This window comes from Phalacrocorax carbo, chromosome 3 (assembly GCF_963921805.1).
Source record: "Phalacrocorax carbo chromosome 3, bPhaCar2.1, whole genome shotgun sequence".
In the NCBI taxonomy this organism is placed as follows: Eukaryota; Metazoa; Chordata; class Aves; order Suliformes; family Phalacrocoracidae; genus Phalacrocorax; species Phalacrocorax carbo.
The window spans coordinates 80,543,225-80,564,585 of record NC_087515.1 but is presented as its reverse complement, the minus strand read 5'-3'; the positions used below and the strand labels follow the sequence as shown (position 1 = coordinate 80,564,585).

Here is a 21,361-nt window from a genome sequence, read left to right as displayed (position 1 = left end):
CCCTTTGCATAAAACCGTCTCTGAGCATTTTACCTATTTTTCTCTTTCAAACCACTGTGCTGCTTAACCTTCCCACAGGCTGGCAAAGCTACCTCAGATCATCACAGGGGATGAAGAAACACAAGGACTGTGCGTAGAAGTGCAAGTCCTTTGGTTGAAAAATCTCATCAGTGATGGGGCGCCACATTCAAAGAAAACTTGACCTCACTTCTTATAATCTTATTCCTTTCTAAATGTTAAATGGTTTCAGTAACTTTCTGCTATGGCTCTTTTATCCAGCAGAGACCACAAGGGCTGAAAAGGGTTTTAAGAATGAAGCAAAGAGGTTTTTACAACCTCTTCCTCAGTTTTCTCCCCACATCTTTCTATCCTGAACAATCTTCAGGATGCATTATGGAGACTTGAGAATGCTCATGCTTTTTTTCCTTCTTTTCTATTTCAACAGTAAATTTTACCTAAAACTGATCAGCTCCGGTTCAGAAGGGATTGTCCGCACTTTTGTGGTGAGAGTTACCTCCATGGTCCCATGGGCTGTTATCTACCTTCTGTGCTTTCTTCTACAAATTCTGCAGATTTTTTCCCCCAAAGTTTCAGCTGTCACAGGTGATTGCAAGTTTTTATTAGCATGTAATAATTTTTTTTTTTCTTTTTTAAGTTCTGCTAAGCACTCAACCCTGGTAACATCTTGTGGTGGGCAGTGCTGCAGATTGATCATGCATTGTGTGAAACCGTTCCCCTTCACTGTCTGTAAAATCTCTGCCTCTTTATTTTCTTTTAATGCCTTTTTGTTTCTAAAGTGCAGATTTCAGTATCCAATTTACCATCTCTACAGTGTTTATTTTCAATATATCTTTCATGCCCTCCCGCTTTGCTTCTCTCTGAACGAAGAATTCCTTATTTTTCAGTCTCTCCTAACAGGCATCTGACTGACTGTTTTTCATATGTGCTTTCCTACTTTTGCTCCATCTTTTCAATGTAGAACCAATGCAGTTCAATGCCAAATTTCAGAGGAGTCTTAATATCTTCAGTGTCTGTCCTCTTCCTTATCAGTGCTGGAGTTTGGGGGTTGTTTTTTTGTTTGTTTGTTTAATTCTAAATATTATTTGCAGATATGTTTTTACTGGATAGTACATAGGTCAGGGTGGGACTTTCCAGGGCTCAAATTGAGGAGGCGCAGCTGGGCATCAGGCTGCCACATTTCTAATGCTGAGCCTCCCCCAAGGGCAGGGCTGGGAGGGAGCCACTATTTCTGGAAAGCCTGCAGGACTATCCAGGGTGAGCTGCTGGTATGGGGCTGGTCAGGGGAGCATCCCAGGGACAGGTCAACAGCTCCCCAGCCTCCTCCCTATGGTACAGACTCTGCTCCTGCCATCCCTTAGCGCATTCTCTTGCTCGCCCTGTTGCCGAGTTTGGCCGTGATAATTAACGACCTGCACTTCCCAGGATCGGTCAAGGACTCAGTTAAATATAGGCACAAAATTAGCAGTGGCAGAACTGCTGTAGTAAGTTATCTCTCAAAAGGTATTTGAGGGTCCTTTTGCACCGTCGACACAGCAACTTCAGAACTGTGTTAGTATGAAAATTTCCCTGCTAATTTTGGGTCTGATCTGAAAGTTCATTGACCAAAAGGGAAGATTCGCACCAGTTGTTGTGGTTTAGATGGGGACTGCCTTCTACTGCCAGTCAGTTTCTGGCTTCCAGTACTGAAAACCTGGGGCAGGGGGACAGCAGTTCTCTTTGAAGTATCTCAAAACTCCCCCATTCTGTTGGATTTTATTCGATTTAGACATTGCTGGCTGTGTTTACCTGAAATGAGGATAGGGAAATAGAGTGCCAGACAGACATAGTCTTTGTGTCTCCACAAAAGATGCAAACAGCACAGGGTTCACAGGAGGCGAAGACCACATCGTCTCGGGGGGCCTGTGCCTCTGAGACAGTTGCTGCGACAAGTGGCTGCCTAGAGGGAAAACCACCATTAGGGCTGAAAGCTCTGCGAGCTGCACATCTTCCAGCACGGAAAGCAAAACAAATGCTTTTGTTGGCAGCTTCAAGGAACGAGATGAAGGCAATGCACAAGAGGTGGCAGCAGTCTGTAGGGACAGCTTGCCCTGGTGAAATAATGAAGGAATGGAAAAAACAACAGAAGCTAGTTCCAGCTAGAGGAGCTAATTAAACAGACCAGGGGAAAGTTCAGACGTATGTCTTGGGTGTCAGGTGGTGCTGACTGTTTGTTAACCAGGGATATCCAATTCTCTCAGAAGCACCTGGAGAGAAGGTTTGTCAGAGCCACGACACATGTGCAAAAAGTGTTGCTTTAAAAGACAACAGCTGGAGTTAGGAGCAGATGGTGAAAGCGCGGTGAAAGCAGGGATTAAAACCAGAGGGCAGAATGGGAATTGTAATGCTGGTACCAAACATTCCCAACGGGAGAGATTCGGACATCTGTGGAAAATAAGAATGCTGTCTCAGGTCCCTGTTGCATCCCAGAAATAAGGTTTGAGTGAAGCATGGTCCTTTGGAGGGCCACATATGTGGGAACCATATGACACCCAAGGAGAACAGCTAGTCTTTGGAAACTGCCTCAAGGGATTTCTGAATTTCTAATAAGTGGTCTGGAACAAAGCAGAGAGAAAATTAAGCAAAGCCCCAAGGAAAGGGGCGTGTGTGTGTGTGAGCCTGCAGCTTGTTTGGTTTTGCCGTAAGCTTTGTAGTGATTCCTGCATGCCGAAGCTCTAGGTAATTCAAGGAGGAGGCAAGGTTAAAACAGCAAGAAGGTCAAAGAATGAAAAATGAGCAGGCATAGTGTGATTAGGAAAGATGAGAGCACCTTGTGAAGCTCAAAGCAGGTAAAGAAAATAAGATACTCCTGTAATGTGTAATACAAGGTAGAGAGAATGGAAGAATGAGACAGATGAAGCTGCTGCTGTAAGATATGGGCTCAGAGTCAATAGAAGGATCTATTCAGACAGGCTCTAGGTGTTTTAGGTCTGAAACTGTGATTCAGAAAACCTTGTCAATTTATTGCTTCCTTCCAGAAATGTCTGTCACGAAGGCCAGAAAGCCCCCTTGGTAGCTAGGCACCTCTATTGTGCCCCCCTGATCTGAGCTGGACTTTGCACTGGGTGACAGGCCTTGGTTATTCAATGGCAGGGTCAGGCTCCTGCGTGCCTTTTCTCCTGCTGGCCTCATGCTTTACAGCACAGCAGGACAGCTCAAACAAATGAGCCCATGGTAGGATTTTGGCAAATCCTGGCGAAGTTGGGGCTCCCCAGCTGCCTTGCCTTGGCTGCCGTTGCTGGTTCGAGGGGTCTCCTTGCTTGCTGCGTCTCCCTTCAGTTGTCTGTAGGTCTGTGTGGGTATGTGTGGGTTGGCAAGCCAAGAAGATAAACTCCATGTTTTGATTGTAAAGAGGAAGACTCCTGGGAACCTGGATTCTAGGCTAAACCAGCATTTTCAACAAAATTTTTGCTGGAGATAAGGATGACATGCTCTCCCAAATGGCTTGCACAGCCTTCTAGGGCTTGAACATAAGAGCGATTAGCTTCCCTAGACGTTTGTTGTCATCCTGACTAGTGCAGAAAACCCACAAATGAGATGAGTATGCTAATAAACTTGAAAAAAACCCAGCTTTGAGTGCAGGAGATGTTTATACTTAAAAGAAGAAATAGGTTGCCCCTGCCATTTGACAGCATTCAGGCCCTCTGCTGAGGCAGGGCAGGTGGTCCTAGAGACCTCATGCTCCAAATATATTTCCCAAGTTCCCATGTAAGTCCATTTTCCTCCGCAGCCAAGACCCATGTCAAGGGTCAGCATTGCTCTGGCAAGTGTACAGACAGTACAGCCTTTCTGCGAGCCTGTGCATTAGTCTGGACGACAACACGGGTATTAAATACACAGGCGGCAGCAGCTGTCCTTCCAGCCTTGGCAGATGGGGCCAGGGCGCTGGCAGCCATTCTCCAAGGAGTACGGAGGCAGGCATGAGCCTCCCAGCACTTCCACCTTGCACAGTGTTTTCACCTGTTCAGAGGCTTGTGGGTGCACTGTCACCGGGCTGCCTGCTGCGGGGGGGGGTGGTGTGGGGTGCACACGTCGTGCTTACGTGGGGTTGCATGCCCCGGCCCTGCGAGACCCTCTGAATTTTACCACAGCATCCAGGCACAAATAATTAACACCAGACTTCTGCCTTGGGGCATGTGTCAGCTGGAAGAATATCACATTTGGGGACAAAGAAGAAAAGAAATTTTTTTTTCCAGAATGATTTATCACCAGCTCTTTGAGTCTGACCAGACGTCTGCAATGCTGGAAGCTGTCTTGAGGAAGAGGGATTTATTTATTTAAAGAGGTACTAAACTTTTCACAGTGAGCAATGTTTGCTAAAGACAGGTCTAAGTCAGGAGCTGCAAGGCACAACCTTTAGCTGTCTGTCTGAGTACTTGCCTACGTGTGTGTGTGGAGCCTGAGCAGATCCCCCCCTCCTTCCCTGTTACTCAGAGAAGCAGTTGCTTCTGGTCTGAAACAAGTGAAGAATTTCAGGGCCCAGAAGGATTTAAAAAAAACAAAACAAAGTGACCCCCAACTCTGTAGTTTAGTATTTACCAGGAAATGGGAGATCCTTGGAATTTGCCTTAGCCCATATTGCTATTTTATATTTACATCATGGGATAAAACAGTGAAACAGTTTTGGATGCTGGTGCCAGAGCCCAGGACAGCGCTATGGAGGGTAAGCTGCTGTTGTGCACTGCCTGGGGCGTGACTTCTGCATTTAACATTGCAGCTTGGCATTGCCCAGCCAGGGAGGGCTACAGGGTCACTCAAGCCCAAATTCCTCTCCCTGGGGAGGGTTCCAGCCATGAGGCTGCTGCTGTGTTTGAAAAGGGAAGGAGGGGAAAGCTGTGATTCACAGGGAACTCTGTCCTGGCAGATTGTTTTTTAAACATGCTCTGAAAATGCCTGTTGAATCAGACCACCCAAAATACTGAACCAGAGCAAACAGCTAGTACCTCACCCCAAGTGAGGTACTGAGTTAGCTGAATTGAGTAAACTGAGCTCAGACAGACACTTTACTAAAATCCCCCAGAGGATTATACAGTCAAGTGGAGATGCCTCAGGCTAACTCTGGTGCAGGATTTAAATGCCGATTAAGTTGGGTGTATCAATACGTAATTTTAGGGGGTAGGCTTTCCAAAAGAGATTTCAAAATTCAGCAAAGTGTCTGCCAGACCTCTGCAAGAGCAGGGGGAAAGGAAACCTAGATCTCAAAATGGGACTCAGAGTAGCTGTCAGGTTAAGCATTAAGTCACAGGAGGTATGAACCAGGCATGCAAGGCACCTGGGGATCTGAAGTCCTGCAGCACCCAGGCCACTGACACCATCTACGGGGATGCCTGAATACCCCTTTTTCTCCCTGGAAGAGAGTCTGATGTCTGCTTCTGGGAAGAAGGGGCCTCTATTCATCCAGTGACTGAGAAATAAATCTCAGGTTTATTTCTAAAACTAACCCTGCAAATGTGCTGGGTAGCCCCTGTTACTCCATCTGCACTGTGGGTAAGCTGTCTTCTGCATGGACCTCTTGGATGGGCACTGTAGCTTCTCTCCAGCCTTGTCTCTGCCCCCATCTCCTTTTGCTCCTGTCTGGAGCCCATGGCTGGACCCTGGACCTGGTACATTGCTTGCTGTGTCGAGGGCAGTTGATGGGCCCTATAACCAGTCCCCAGATCTACCCACCGTGGTCCAACCCTGTGGGACTGCACCCATCGCCAAGGGCATGGTCTGTGCTGGTGTCCTCCTCGCTCCCAGCTCCCTCAGCTAACAGCTGAGGCCACCGCTAGCTGCTACACAGGGAAAATGGGCTATCCAGAGGGTCTTAGCCCTGGTGACCACATCACCCAGCACAGGCTGCAGCTGACAGGTAGGACAAAGGAGCTGCTAAACAGAGGACCTACAACCTTCAGGGGAGCCCGAGATGGGGTGGCACCTGAACACCTGTCCCAATCTTGGAGGATTCCCCCATCGCAGGGGTTTAGATCCTTGTCAGTCATTTGCTGGTGGCCCAAAAGGGAGACTCAGCTAGAGGCTGCCACGCCTTTCTAGCTGGCTGGAGAGAGACAACTTTCCTGACCAAAATCTGCCCTCCATTTCAACTCTGCTGCCCTCAGCCACCAGTGGAGGCCACCCTGCGGCCCTCTGGTCTGTAGGCAGCCCAAAAATCCTATCTGCACCAAGGCCTGCAGAGCACGGTGAAGTGGCTGACTGGTTAAATGATTCAATCTAACACATCCCTCCTCAAGTCACTGGTACAACATCCTTGGCTCCCCAAATAACAGCCAAATAGAGAACTTCCATGGTTCAGTGACTACACCTAAGCACTAGCCTGATGGCTGGCGTAGGAGTTTGGGATGAGCTACAGCCAACATGTCTCAAAATTAGCCTCTGACAGCTGGGGGGAATGGCTCTTCCTTCAGCTCCATAAGCAGGAGCTCTGTGGGCTTGTGCATCTGAAAACAAAAGCACACAGTTCTTATCCTGTCATCCACTGAGAGATGTGGCACATCCACATCTGGCTGGTGATCGCTCTCCGTGTTTCTGACAGGTCCCGCTGCAACATGTGTCTTGTCCCCCCCAACGACTCTGGGGGACTGAAGAGGCCCCAACATCCCTTTGCAGTTAATGCTCTGATGTATATTCCTTGAACCTAATTAGATCCATAAAGCAGAAATCAGTGCACGTTGGTGTTAAACCCCGATGAACAGAAAACATGTTTTCCAGAACGCGTCTCCAGGTGACATCCACCATCATGGTGACTCTCTCTGACCCAGCGTTGCTGTCCCCAGTTGGCAGAACAGATTGCCTGATTCTCACCAAAGGGAACAAGCATCAAAAATAACAAAACCTACCGAAAACCTCTAATGAAATGGTCCCAATAAGGTTTCTAATTCATTAGCTGGAAGCAATTTTGTAACTTTGATACCGCTCCCCCTCAATCGACTTCCTCTGGCAAGTGCAAAGGCCCTGCAAGGCTCCACCAGGCAGGAAGAATGGGCAGCAGGCCCACGGCAGCAAACTGTTTAATGACTGGGTTGCTGTGTGAGTGACTGTCATCTGTGAGAGGGAGATGTTTTCCAGTTTGTCCTTGGCAGCCAAAGCTCTGCAAGCTAGTGCTAGAGGACAACCACACTGCGAGTACATGAGGTTTCAAGAAATTTAGCTTTTGCTTTTAGGCATTTTGAGTGATAGGTGCTCTTGCAAAGATCAGATTTGGATCTGCCGTTCCTCAAAGGTCAAGGAGGTCTGAGCATCTCTAACCAGGAAAAGCAATCCCTTTAATTTAAAAATACAGCTGGAGGTTTGTTTGTGTACTGCCAACAACAGAGGTTTCCCAAGCTCTGCAATTTATGGGCAGCGATCACAAATGTTTATTACTTTTTTACTGTAATGCAAAGTTTTCCTAGTACCTGTGCCTACCTAGTGAAAGGCAAAATGAAAGGTAAACCATACAAGAGCTGATGTATGGGTCCCTGTGAATAGTCTTAGGTCTACAGCTTTATGCCGCTCATGATGAAAACACATTTTTCATACTGAGAAGCTTTAAACCAAAAAGCAATTTCAGCAGCAGAACGTAAATTATTAACACTAAATCTATGAAGTAGGAAGTATTTAACAGCTTGGCCCAGCTACTGAAATAGATACCTGCACATACCCACATTTCAAAGCTTGTTCTCCTACAGCAGAGCTTTCTCTGAAATATAACACTACCAGAAACCATAATATTCTGTTGAGGAATGACAGTTTCATTTGAAACAATCAGAAGACACTAAGTGTTGTTTATCGGCTCCTGTTACAGCTCCAAAGGATTCTTAAGGGTGAAATGCCTGAGCTTGTTATTCAGTTTCTTTCCCAGGAAGGAAACAACAGTCCACGTTACAGCACTTTTGTCACTTGCTGTCAAAATGACATGATGTTGCACACCAGAAATGGCCTAAAAGCATAAAGCAGCACAGAAAGCAGTTTTTCACCAGCTAAGTATTTTCATCCAAACTTCTAAAAAAATTGCATTAACTGGTGTATAAATAACTAATGAATAAATTCCTCTGTTATTTAGTATGCTCATGGTTGTTCAATGACTTTTAGGTGGCAAAGCAAACATTAATTTTTTTGCTGTTGCTCGTCTTCCGACACTTTCAAAGTCCCACAGGAGAAGAAAATATATTTGATGGCATCACTAAAATGCAATATATCTTAACGTTCATCTGTTCTTCTAGTGAAGAGATGTCAGAGGTTAAGTACAACTCTTTGCAGGGAAAGAAAAGCAGCATGAAAATGATGGTGCTAAGATCTACATGGAATTTCCACTTATGAAACCAGGTGATCCTGCTGAATTAAGGCCTTTCATGCAGCTCAACATACAGCTGGTCTGTAGCTTCAATGTGTGCAATCTTACACTTGTAATACAACCTTGCTTCGTAAAACCAGGAAATTCCACCCCCCTCAATGTCTGGGGGAATGCTTACTTTGGAACCCACACAGTGAACGTTCATCCAGTCTCCTGAAGTACTGAAAGCGTCAAATCAAGATGAATACTACAAAATCAAGCCCTTTCTATTGGTTTTCTTCTGATTATTTCCCCAGTATTTTGACAGTGATTCTAAGATAAAAACTATAGATATTTTGGACCTAATCTTGCCCTGTTTAGGCTACAGACAAATATCTAATTTAATGCTTCGGTTAGCACTATCAGACACCTACCTAATACACATATTATTTTAAATAGTATGTGCCCCCCCCCCCCCCCCCCCGTGCAAGGGGTTTAGGAATAATATCTCTTCCTTTTTGTGCATAGAAGGCCTGATAGGCATTGAAAGTAGTGCACATGCACAAACTGTAGTCTTCTAAACAGCACACTGCAGGCTAGAAATGTCACACTTGCAGAGACACCATCTACCCAGTGACTCCAGCTCTCGTGCTGCATCTGCTGCGGAAGCCAAAAACCTTTAGTGAAAATCACCACGAACTGACTCTTGCCATTCAGACTTCCAGCATGAAACTTACCCTGCTATGGGTAAGGGCACGAGCACCAAGTTTGTTCCTTGCCTCTGTTAACTCCTGCTATCAAGGCAGAGGCACGTCTACAGAACAGATTCTCACTGACATGTTATTGCTCAGCTTCGGTTTTAAATGTTGAATTTTCAGTTTATCTTCTTATGGAAAATTAGGAGAAATGGCCAAATCACAGTCCTCCTAGTCCAGAATTTCAGTTCATTTCTGCAGATGCCAGTAGCTAGTCCAGCTTCCTCGAGGGAACTCCATCACTGGGATTTCTCTGCCGTGAATAAACCGAGCTTATTCAGAAATGACTGTTCAGGAATAATGTTATCTTGAGGACACACCTTGGTAATCTTCAGAGACATGAGAAATGGAAAGCTACCCCACCTCCCCCTCCTGCAAGGGCAAGGAAAAGAAAAAAGCCCAAGGGATGCTTTTTCTTTTCCTGGCATGCAGTATAGTAAGGCAGAAGTAATTAAAAGCACATACGGAGAAATGAACAAAGTTGCCAAACCTGGCTGTTCAAACAGCATGGACTGTCCAAATCCTGAGAGGTTTGTGCAAAGAGGCAATTGCACAAAAGCTGTCTACTGAAGATTTTCAAAGTAGAAGAGCTTGGCAGAAAATTGGGTGGTTGTTTATTAGCTTGGCTTCCAACTCCCTCCCTCTACCGGCCACCCCCTCCCACCCCGCCCAAATCCTACTCAGCTTGGAAAACCCCTTTCACAAGAGAGGTTGTCAGGAAGAGTCTATAAGCAGATCTTTTGGCAATCCTGAGGGGCTACCTCAGACTAAAAATAAATAAATGACCTGACAACACAGGTATTCAAAAGTTATTGCTTGACACATCGAATCCAAAAGTACTGCTGCTCATGTTTCTGCCTTCCTACAGACAGATGGCAAAGTAGGGTCAAGTCAAGAGAATCCCGGTGAAACAGATGTCCTAGGTGCCAGGAACAGGCAGCTCCAAACTCGTCTTGAGCGTCCTTATTCTTACATACCACAGGCCAGCTGCCCTTCTTCCACCATTAGATCTGGGTGGTTATATTGCTGGGGAGGGTGCAGCACCTACCTAAAGGCAGTATCTTTGGGGTTTTGTTTTTTGTGGTTTTTTTTAGCTACCCAAATGTAAATTAACTCCAATGTAAAGGAATTCAAATACCTCTTCTGTGAAGAATATGAAAACTCTCAGCTTTTAAAAATACTTCTTTTTTCACATAAATCAACTCTGTTGCAAAAGTATTCTCATGGGAGCAAAGACAACTAAGATATCTTTACATTAGTATCAGAAGGAGCAATATGTAAAGAGTTCATTTATTTCCACTTAAAAATATGTTTCGGTTCATGTAGCATAAGCCTCTCACAGGACTATACAGCTTTTTTTTGATTTTGATCTTGGCACAAATCATTGGCGTCTATTTTTCTAAGAAACATGATTCTGAAAAAGCAGATAGTTGTGAGGAGGTTGCTTTGCCTAGCTAGTGAATTTTGCTTCGTGTACTAGAAGTAAAAGGCACAAAATACAGAGGATCTTCATAAAATGGCATTTCCACTGTAGAGAGGAGAAGTTAACCTTGAAAGCAGACTAACAGAGATTTCATTAGGTTTTATATAGCAGGAATGGATTGGCTCCAGGTCTACTTAATCCAAACCCTGAAGGTTTAAATCCCACTATATTACAGGAGCATTACTTGCTCAGAGTTAATTACAGATTCCAGCTGGAGCATGACCCCTTCTGCACCGAAAGGAGCGACTCAACTAATAGGACAGCTCTGCAACATCACTTTTTTGGCACCTGAATCCTGGACTTGGCATACCTGATTGAGATCAATTAAAATGTAGACATTAAGACCCCATTACAGAAACGCAATGCCTTCCCAATAGAGATACCAGCGTTCTACAAGGGATACTCTTGAACACCTCTTATTCTGTCAGTGGTGTCTCCAGCAAGCCAGCTCCACCTTCAATAATATTGACTGCTACTCAAAGAGAAATGCTTGTTTCCGAACTCCCCACATTACAGGTCATCTGCCCTGATACTGAGCTGTTCAGGGAACTCAGGTTCAGCAGAAGGCTTCAGGAGGAAAATGAATGGTTTGTAATCTGTGCCAGAAATTTTGTGTTTGAGCAGCTGCAGAACAAGGAAAAGCATTTTTAGGAACCAAGACCTGAAGAGATGATTGAATTGGCTGTGCCCAAGCCTTTGCAATTCAGCGCACCGACACAGTTCAGCTCTATTTCACGAATGCCCGAGGACCATGTTTTCCACACACCCTATCCCGCATAGCTTTTGTCACAGAGGCGAAGCTCTGCTCTCTTGATGGTACTGTAACATTCAGTAAGAGGCCAGATGCCACAGCTGTGAGGTTTAACAAGTGGACATGGCACTCCTTTATGTGCTTTGTTTCTGCCATGCAGGGAAGCTGTTGAAAACCCCAGATTACAATAGAAAGCAGCTCACATACCTCTGGGAAAAGGGGATGCTGAACATGAACCCTGTTTTTACAGCTTGGAGGGAAAAAACCCCAACCCTGCCTCGGCTTCCTAGTCTGTTTAATTCAATGCTGTGATCAGAATGCACCGGTCCATAAAGTATCTGGTAAAACTGTAACGCCTATGGATTACACAAATAAACCCCAGATCACATCTCCCCCTCCCCCCCCCCCCCAATCAAATTATGCATAATAAGGGCCTGGGATGATCCTTCCTGGCTTGCAGATGGAATCAGCAGAAGCCCCAGAGCATGAGAGAAACACAGAGTGAATCTGATGCAAATTTATTTTTAATTTTGCTGCTGTTTCCAGCAGCCAACTCTTCTCTTAAATACCACTCCCTCCTCTTCCTGGGCCGAGACACTGTTTGCTTAGAGATTAAACTCCTGAGCCCAGAGTTAAAATACAGGCCTCAGGGTCTAAGTATGAATACAATGACGAGCATAATTCTGGAAGAATATATATCAGTTCATCCAAAAGTGAGAAGCAGCGGTGTTTTCTGGAGGGGCAACAAGACTAATAAAAATTGGGAGAATATGTTTTTGCTCTGCAAAATCAAACCCTAATTGTTGCAGTGCATCACAGTTTAGACAGCTAGTAGGCAAATACTCACATCTACTTTACAGCTCTACAGCCTAGAAGGGAAAGATATGAAATGGCAGTTCAAATACTGCACCTGTGTCAAATCATTAGGATGCCTGACTACCAGCTCTTGTTGTTCTGCAGCCAGAACTAGGTTATATACGTATGTTCAGATTTTGGCTTGTCAGAGAACATTCTGTCAAAGGCATTTAGGAAAAACTGAACTTGAGGGATCTGGATAAAGCTGTGGTTTTGGGATGGTGGGGTGTTTTTGTGGGTTTTTTGTTTGGTTGGTTAGTTGACTCTTTTTTCTTTTTTTTTTTTTTTTTTTAAACCAGTGTCCAGTCTACTCTTCAGAAATAGTTGAAGAGCTAACAGCAGATGGGTTGTCAAAGAGTATCTGTAAGGCTTGGCTGAGATCACAGTGAGAATCTAAGAATCCTTCAAGTTTTCCATCCTCCAATTTTCTCTTCTGTGTGGAAATAAATGACAGAAGAGAAAACTGGTGACATTTTTAATTCTCTTTGGAAAGAAAGAACAATTTAGTAACATTGTTATTATAGACTGTAACACACTTACGAACAGCATGTAATACAAGCTTTTTAATAATATTTGACTTAATTACCCAGGTTACTGTCTCTTCAGTATTTCATGGTTATCACTGAACACCTTCAATTTACATTCTTAAATAAGTTACTATGTAAATAAAGTATGCTCAGAGTTCTTGTATGTGGACAGTACTTACATTTAATTATGGATGATCTGGATATGTTTATAGGCGCAAAATACATTAAAATTGTTTACAGGAAATAATCTCAACTAGCACTAACTCTGGAATCTAAATGTTCACAACAGCACTGACAGTAGCGCAGCTATTTATTTGAACATGCTTTTCAAAATGCACTTTGGAACGCAGTAGAAAAGAAATTCAAAGAAACGCCAAAAAGAGGGAAGCACAGCAGATCAAAACTCCATAGCAGGTTGTATCAATAAAATATTAGACTGCAGTTCTTAAATGTAAGTACTACACTGAGTAGTAGTCTGGTTGGTCTTAAATGGTGTTAAAGCCCTTGTTTTCTAAAGGAGACAGTAGTAACCATTTTGCCTATTCAATCCAATCAAGATTTAGGCATCGTGCTATAAAAGCAAACATATCTGACACTTCTTCTATAACTTTAGCAGTTGGCTTTCCTGCTCCATGCCCAGCCTTGGTGTCAACATGGATGAGAAGTGGATTGGTTTGTTTACGGCTTCGGCCCACAACATACTGCAGAGTAGCGATGAACTTCAGTGAGTGTAAAGGGACCACGCGATCATCATGGTCTGCTGTGAGAAGCAGTGTAGAGGGGTACTGGATGCCATCTTCTTCTGGTAGTTTGATATTGTGAAGCGGAGAGTACCTGAGAAGAGCACACAAAGGTTTACATATTTTTTCCTCAAGACCCAGCAAGAAGGTCGTCTCATGCTGAAATCGTCAGAGTGGCATTTGATAGCCCTCAGAATTACTACGGTTCTCAGTTGCATAAATCAGAATTGCAATACTGGCAACTGATCAGTCGTAGCGGCCACAGGTCTCTGGCTCTCAAATGTGAAGCAAGTATGTTTCCTTAATTTCAGATAGGTATATGCGTACATCTCACAGAAATGCCAAAAATATCAGGAATGGGCAACAGGGAAATTGCAGCAAAAGCTGTCAAGTCCATGGCAGGATCCATCCTGCTGGGAAACTGGGAAATCAAGACTTTTTCCTAGCATAGGTATGTAGTCCAGGTCTGCATGTGGATGGCTCCTTCCCACGCAAATTTGGAAACAGTCTCTGACGGTAGGCCACAAGGGCTGTACAGTTATTAAATATGGTCCCTCCAATATTTAGGCCACCTTTGAACATGCATGTACTCTGAGGGAACACCATACAGGACACAAAGGAGAACTCTTAAGTTTTCCTGCTTTCGATAAATGACCTTGATTTCTATTTTTTGAGCAATGAATAATCTGACTTGCTAAATTTGCTTTCTTTGCAGGAAAATTTACATCTTTTAGCTACTGTAACATAACATAAAAGGTGTATCTACGTATCTCACCACAAAGTACTCTCTAGCATTAGAAATTAAATGTAATAGTAAGTCACAAAGAATTGCATCTAACCATTTCACACTTCATTTAGACAAAGCTAGACCTAGAGAGAATGTTACATTCCTTAAATCAAGAGTAGGATACTATTTTTCCCCCTATTTCATGACAGGAAATACAGAAGGAAATTTTGCTTTATCTTTGAATGAATTTCCCACTTGGAAGAGTACCCATTAAGTCAGTCCAAATTATTTTAAGAACACGTGACAATATTTGAATGTCTAACCTAACGGATCCCTGGCTTCCTCATTGTCATCTAAAGAACAATGTAAGTGAATTTGCAGACTATGATTTGCTTTGAAAAGGAGTTAAATGGTAGACACCACATGCCTTATATATTTTGCCTTACTGCACTATATTTGCCTTATATACTTTTTGGGTACCTGTAAAGGCAACATCTAAACAAAATTACATATATATCCTCCTACATTTGATAAGCAATTGCCAGCTGTTGGAAAGAAATATTTCAGGTATTGCCATATAAGATGTTTCTAATATTATTTATTGAGATTTTGTGAGTGAGCATGTGGTGTAAGTAGGTACGGAGTGACTCCTTCCTACAGATGCATTTCTCCTAATCACAGAATGAATTTAAAACTTTGCTTCTACTTTGGCTCTTCAGAAAATCTGAATTCACAGACGTGCAGGCAAGTTTCAGTGTCCAGAATCATGATGGTAATTTGGAACATTTTTATAACAGTTAATATTTTATCTATTACCCAAGATCTAAGTTATCTATTGATAAAAGATGAATTATGAAATTTGTTAATTGTTTTGTGCTCTATATCTACAAAAATGTGTTTGCCACTGAAAGCTTAAATTAGACAACTGGAGGTTTTCAAACAATGTAATTACAATGGGCTCAAGTGATCATCTAGTATTTGGACCTGACATTGAGGGGTTTTTTTTAATAAATGCTTTAGATCAAGTTAGATCTCAGTGTACTTGTAGCACATGTGCGTTTTAATATCTAAACACTCTATTAAATTTCAGACCAGCCAAATTGTTTAGTGTGTCTGAAGCATTCTCCTGGAATGTAAATCTTCATTATTAAAGGAATACAAATGCAATAACAGAAGATATCGTTTCAGAAAAATATTTTAAAATTATGGCACTTATCCTAACACACTCATTATTAGCCATATCCAATGTGCAGATCATTTCTGTTCTCACACAGCTGTCTCTCTCATGTATTTTTTTTTTTTAAATAATCTTTCCAGACATCTCAGCAAGAAGTTAAGAAATGAATATCCTGTTATGGTTTACTGCCATTCAAATTCCTACAAATAAACCCCATCCACATTGTAGAATATAATTCACAATGGTGACTGTCTCTCCCCCGTCATAAAAAATACAATTTATGTATTGGTTCACTTGAGAATATTCTGTTGTGACAGCCTGAAGGAATCACCATTCAGAAGGAAAACCTTACAGGTTGTTAAAGCTGCTAGTGGAACAAGGTTTTTGAAAATATAACCAGTTGACTCAACAAGGCTTTGAAGATAGTCTTTCATGCAAGACTGACTTGTAAGGAAATGCTGAACTCCCCAAATCCACTGTGGGGAAGGATGAAATAGTTCTTAGAATAGATATTGATCATGACAACCTGAAACTGTTGAGCAGACTATGCATTTTAACAACCGCGGAAGTACTTAAAGACACTTACTTGCACAGCCATTCAAACTGCTCTTTACAGTCGGAGCAGCCATAGTCAGTGGTCCAAGCATGGCCAATGGTGTACTTGTGGAATTTGAGCATGTCCATCACTCCCACTTGGGCAATAGCACAACCAAATAGGTCGGGGCGCTGATTAGCACAGGCAGCTTTGACAGGAAAACAACTCTATTAGTATTCATATCTTAAAGAAATAAGCTCAGCAGTGAAAGGTCCACTGCCAAGTTCATGAAAGACCAAGTTCCAAAAAGCTGTCTTTCATAAATTCAAAGTTTCTTAAAAAAAAAAACCCCAAACAAAAACCAAACCATTAACCAACCCCAAAACATAAAGCTGTTAAGTTAAAACAATGTGAGAAGAAATATAGATTACCATAGATGATCTCTGAGGTCCCTTCCAACCTGTGATTCTGTGATATAATACCTGCAGCCAAAGAACTTCAGTATGAAATATCTGATATAAACCCAACTGCACTGGAAGAAGACTGCCAGTGAATATGAAGTTACATAGACTTTCAAGCAAAACTGAAAGCAAATACACAAATGGATAAAAATTATATCTCCCAAAGATGGTGTGTTCAAAAGAGCTAAAGAGCTATTTTCCTGTTCTTCAGGAATATGCTGTTCTGTGAAAACTGCCTTCCAAACTAGCAAACTGGGTTTAAAGGACAAATGCACTTTTAAAATATGTGAGCTTTTGCACTACTGAATTGAAGTTTCCTAAACCATTCACCGTCTAAACTGTTAATATTAGTATCAACAAGGAAAAGCGCATTAAGGAGCAAAAGCCCTCCATTTATTGATGGAAGTTTTCTTCCATAATTACTATGTAAACCCATATGAAGAGTTCTGATAAAAGCAGACTACTACAAAATCAGAGGAATAACCTCATTTTAATAGAGCAAATTACTGTTGTATTTTCATTTTTTATTATTTCCATCTTCCTACTACTGGAAGGGAGAATTTCTTTAAGAACAATGCTTGCCTCATGTATTTTAAAAATAACCACAGTAGGCCCATCTAGCTCACTGTTCAATTTATAAGAGTGGCAACTGGCAGATGCTCTGGGAAAAGGTGTTAAGCAAATACTGGGAGGTATTTCCTGTACTTTATAAGCTTTTGAACTAGTTGTTTAGGTATTCCCTGAGTTGGAGTTATCTCCAGCCATCCTGTTAAACAGCCATCAAAACACATATTGTCCGTAAATACATCTATTTCCTTTCTTAATGTTTAGTCATCTAGCATTCATCATATCCGATAGCAGTAAGTTCTTCAATCCCAGTTTCTCTTGCTTGATTTAAATCTGTTGCCCGGTGATTTTACAAATTCCCCTGCTTTTTTTGAATTTTAATAAATAAGGAGCACTGAGATTTTCACATAACTACAACAACGGATCCCAGAATCCCTTTCTTAATTCAGAGCTCATCACTGTGCATCCACATGTAGATATACTCTTTCCCAGATTCTTGTATCTCCTTCATTTTTGTCCATCGTGAAAATGGATTGTTTATTCCCATTCTTTGCCTCCTGCTAACCAGGATATTGCTATGACACAACCTTGCTTCCAGCTCAGCAAGAACTTTCTTGCCTAGCCTTATGCGAGGGACCTTGTCGAAAGCTTTTGAAAATCCAAGAATAACTCCTCACCTAGATCACTGTTACAAGTACCATATGCTGCCTGACTCCTTCAAATAGCTCTAATAGATTTGCAAGATGTAACTTCACCCTGCAAAACTCTTCCTTATATGTCAGCTATTATTTATCAGTTTCCTGATTAGAGAAGTCAGATTTACTCATCTGCAGCTTGTGGATCACCATGAACCATTTAAAAATTGGCATTACACTTGCCCCCTTCTGTTCCTCAGATATTCAGGCTTAGTAGCCTGCAATTCCCTATCAAAGTTCACTTAGGATCTTGCATGTGCACCATCTGGTCCTGGCAACACACTACTTTTCATTTGATTAATTTGTTCCAAAACCTCCCCTGCTGATGCTTCAGCTTGAGTCAGCTCCTCAGAGTATTCCCCATGAAGAGAGACTGTGGTGTAGGGAACTCCCTACCCTCCTCAGGAAGGAACACCAAAACAAAGAGACCATTTAGTTGTTCCTGTCTGCCACTAACTTTCTTTAGTGCTCCTTTTACACCTCACTAACCTGTAAGTCCCAGAGATCCTCTGGCCAGCTTCCCGCTTCTGATGTGCATAGAAAGCTTTCGTTGCTAATCTTTATATTGGAAGCAATTTGCTCATCAGTCTCCTGTGGTCTGTTGGTCCCTGTCAGAGTTTATGCTCTACCCTATTTTCTTCATTTGAACGTGATTTTACTTCTGGTCATCTCTGATACGTAACTATGCTAACTTTTCCTGGGTCCTTTCTGAGCCATTTTCATATATAGTGCCTTAAATAGCAGCCAGGTAAAAGCTCTTTATCCTTTTAACTGAAGCTTTTGATCAGATCCCTCCCCTTCATGTTATTCCCTTTTATGAACATAAGTTGTATTCTGTTAGGAAAAAAAACACCAAAACAACTATAACAACATTTAATTTTAGTACGCTCTATTGCAGAGTGCCTCTTGAAGCACTGTGTGTTGCTCAGGATTTTATAAAAAATTGCTGCTCCTAGTTCCCTAAATAGTTACTTCAGTAAGAAATCACTTAGAGACACTCATCCATTTCCACAGCCCCTTTGATTAGCCATAATACTTAATTATATGCACTAAAAAACTGTAACCTGGCACAACAATTTATTTGTGAATTTTTCTCCTCTCCACATATTTGAAGCTTTAAAATTCAGTACAAAAGTAAGATTTTAAAACCTCAGAACTGTTTGTCCAAGCAAACACGAGAGGTCAAACGTTGCGTTTGCATGAAGGAGGTTTTCAGCTCACAGCTGTGCTGCTTTGCTCAGCTTTGGGATCACACTGCAGGACAAGGAGGTCTTGTTTTGCAGTTGAATGAGGCAACAGCTCAGGGCTCTGCGCTCCTCAGACACCTCCTGTTAGTAAGACTAAAAGGAAACAGTATTTTGGAAGAGTGACAATACTTGTCAGATCTTTTCTTCAAATAAATAAGAAGTTAGAAAATCTGGCAGTGGGTCCTTCCACCTAAAGCATGAGTTATGCTCTCTAGCGTTGCATAAACAATTACTGCAAAATTTAGTTCTGCTTTGATGAAAAAGCACTTAAAAAGAATTTCTTAAATTCACCTAATTCTACCCAAAGAAAATCCCTGTCTGGCTCATCAAGAGCATGGAAATCCAGCTGAATTGTAATCCATCTACAAGTGCAAGGGAAGGTTTCTAACAAGATTTTTCAGAGCAGGGAGGTCTAAATTCCTAACACCTGTGTCCTTACTGGATTGATGTACACTCTGCAGATGCCACTTGCTTCCCCCTACCTAAACAAGGCGCCCAGCTGACTTGTTCAGCCAGAAACACAGGTTTTTTGATTAGTAAAGCTGGGTAGGATGAATCTCATCCTGACTAAAGCTGAAGTCCATGTAACCATAAAATAGTATTTTCAGAATGTAACGTGTTGAAAGTTTAACTGCCTTTCCAAATATATATTTACACTCACATAAAATTGACTTGTGCAACGCTTGCACTCCCAATGGTGTGCAAACCCTTTAATCCTCTACCATATTAATCCATTTCTACTGGTGCTCTTATTTACTATGCAAATACCTCCTGGCACTTGGAACCGAGAAGCATATAAGCAGAAAGCAAAAATACAACTTTACATGTAATTGTTATTTATTTTTCAAACAACTGGTTTTTAAAAATAAGAATGCAGGAATGGCCAATATGGCTTAGACCAAAGATCTGTGTAACTCCAAATCCTGTTTCTTATGCTGGATGCTAGTTCACTGAAAAATAAAATCAAATCAGTAGAGCCAGTATTCAGTAGCAGATAAATAGGGAGGAGCATAAAAAGAAGAGCAAGCAAAGAGTGGGCCTAGTAAATCTACTCATTTTCTATAAATCAGTGGTTTATGAACCTGAAAGCCTTTTTTTTTCCTTCTTACATGAGTAGCTCCACACAGTCATACTGTCACATACCTTTCATGCTATTTTAAAAAAATAAAACCAAACACCAATATTATTCGTGTTTCCTCCCCCTTTCACAATTGAACAAAATCACCTCCCTTTTTCTTCTACTGCTTCCAGATACAGAGATTTAATCAGAAATAAATTTTGTAGCTCTTTAAGTACTGCTTACATTATCAGACCTTTTTGTGACAAGCTTTTCTGTTTAAGAGGAGGCGATTAATTTCCTTGGATTTCAGAACACAATATGCAAACGATGCCTTTGCAACAAAGTGCTAAATTTACAGACCCCCTAAAAAGCTCATGACTTTTTCAAGTAGCTGTACTTGTATTTTATGTGTCTCACGTAAAATGAAGACAGACATTAGTGATTTTATTTGTGGTCATGTTTTAACCACCCAATGAAAGTGGAGTCAAATTGTTACGTGTCCCTGTACAAAGACTTTAAATGTAGAACTGTCATGTTTTCATTTACCCTCTAAGAACAGGAATGCATGACTACAGAAAGAGTGAAAGAGAAATTCCGATGAAGGATTGCAGGACATGGGGTTCTGGCTTACGCTACAGACCACACAAAGTTTCCCGGTGCTACATAACAGATTTCTGGTTATTCAGTAATTATTCTGTAATGGTGAGCCTTAAGAAAGAAAAATCAAACCCCAAATGTTTTTTAAAGCATTCTTACTTAGTGTGCGATTCTACCACAGTGTTAGCTCTACCACACAAGACAGCAATTTTAAGTATTGCTTTTAGCAGTCAGCCTTTGCTAGAGACTGCAGAATCCCAATGTCCTATGCCAACAGCAAATGAAGTACAATTGTATATATTTAACACCTGGTATAAATTAATACATTGACATTCTGGCAACTTTTGAAAAGAGGATCTCATGAATTTTTGCCTGGTTACTTAGATAAACCCAGCACCAAACCCAGGAAATAGATGAGCAGTTCTTACCAACTAAGAGGCCCCCATTTGAGCCTCCATTAATAGTCAACTTCTTTGGGGATGTGTAGCCTTCCTTGATGAGGTATTTAGCAGCACACTGAAAGTCATCAAAGCAATTTTGTTTGTTGGCCAAGATACCACCTAGCACAAAAATAAAACACATCGTTTGATGCCATGAAATCCATTCAATACCATCTCTTCAGAAAAATGGGTGTGCAAACATACCTAGGAACAATTCTAGTTTCATGAACATTTTAATAATTGATGCAGCTCAGAAACACAGCAAAAATGAAAGATTCTTTCAACACAGAGAGGGTATAAGATGGTTCTGTCAATAACTCTAATGCTTTCAGAATCTCTGAATAATACATACCTATACTGTGGAGTGAGTGCCAGGTAATGTTCCTATCCAGTAAAATTAAAGCTAAAAGCTTTGCATTGCAAAATATACACAAAA

The 21,361-nt window shown here is 41.9% G+C and overlaps 1 protein-coding gene across 1 annotated transcript in view; it reads right to left on the bottom strand.

Annotated features, from left to right (window-relative positions):
* Positions 1 to 12,613: 12,613 nt before the first annotated feature.
* Positions 12,614 to 21,361, bottom strand: part of PREP (prolyl endopeptidase) — a 106,983-nt gene continuing 98,235 nt past the window's right edge. The window contains exons 13-15 of the mRNA XM_064447535.1: positions 20,914 to 21,045; positions 15,910 to 16,066; positions 12,614 to 13,513 (exon numbers count right to left, since the gene is read on the bottom strand). Coding sequence (XP_064303605.1) covers positions 13,219 to 13,513; positions 15,910 to 16,066; positions 20,914 to 21,045 — 584 coding nt within the window. The 3' untranslated portion in view covers positions 12,614 to 13,218. The remainder of the gene's footprint in view (positions 13,514 to 15,909; positions 16,067 to 20,913; positions 21,046 to 21,361) is intronic.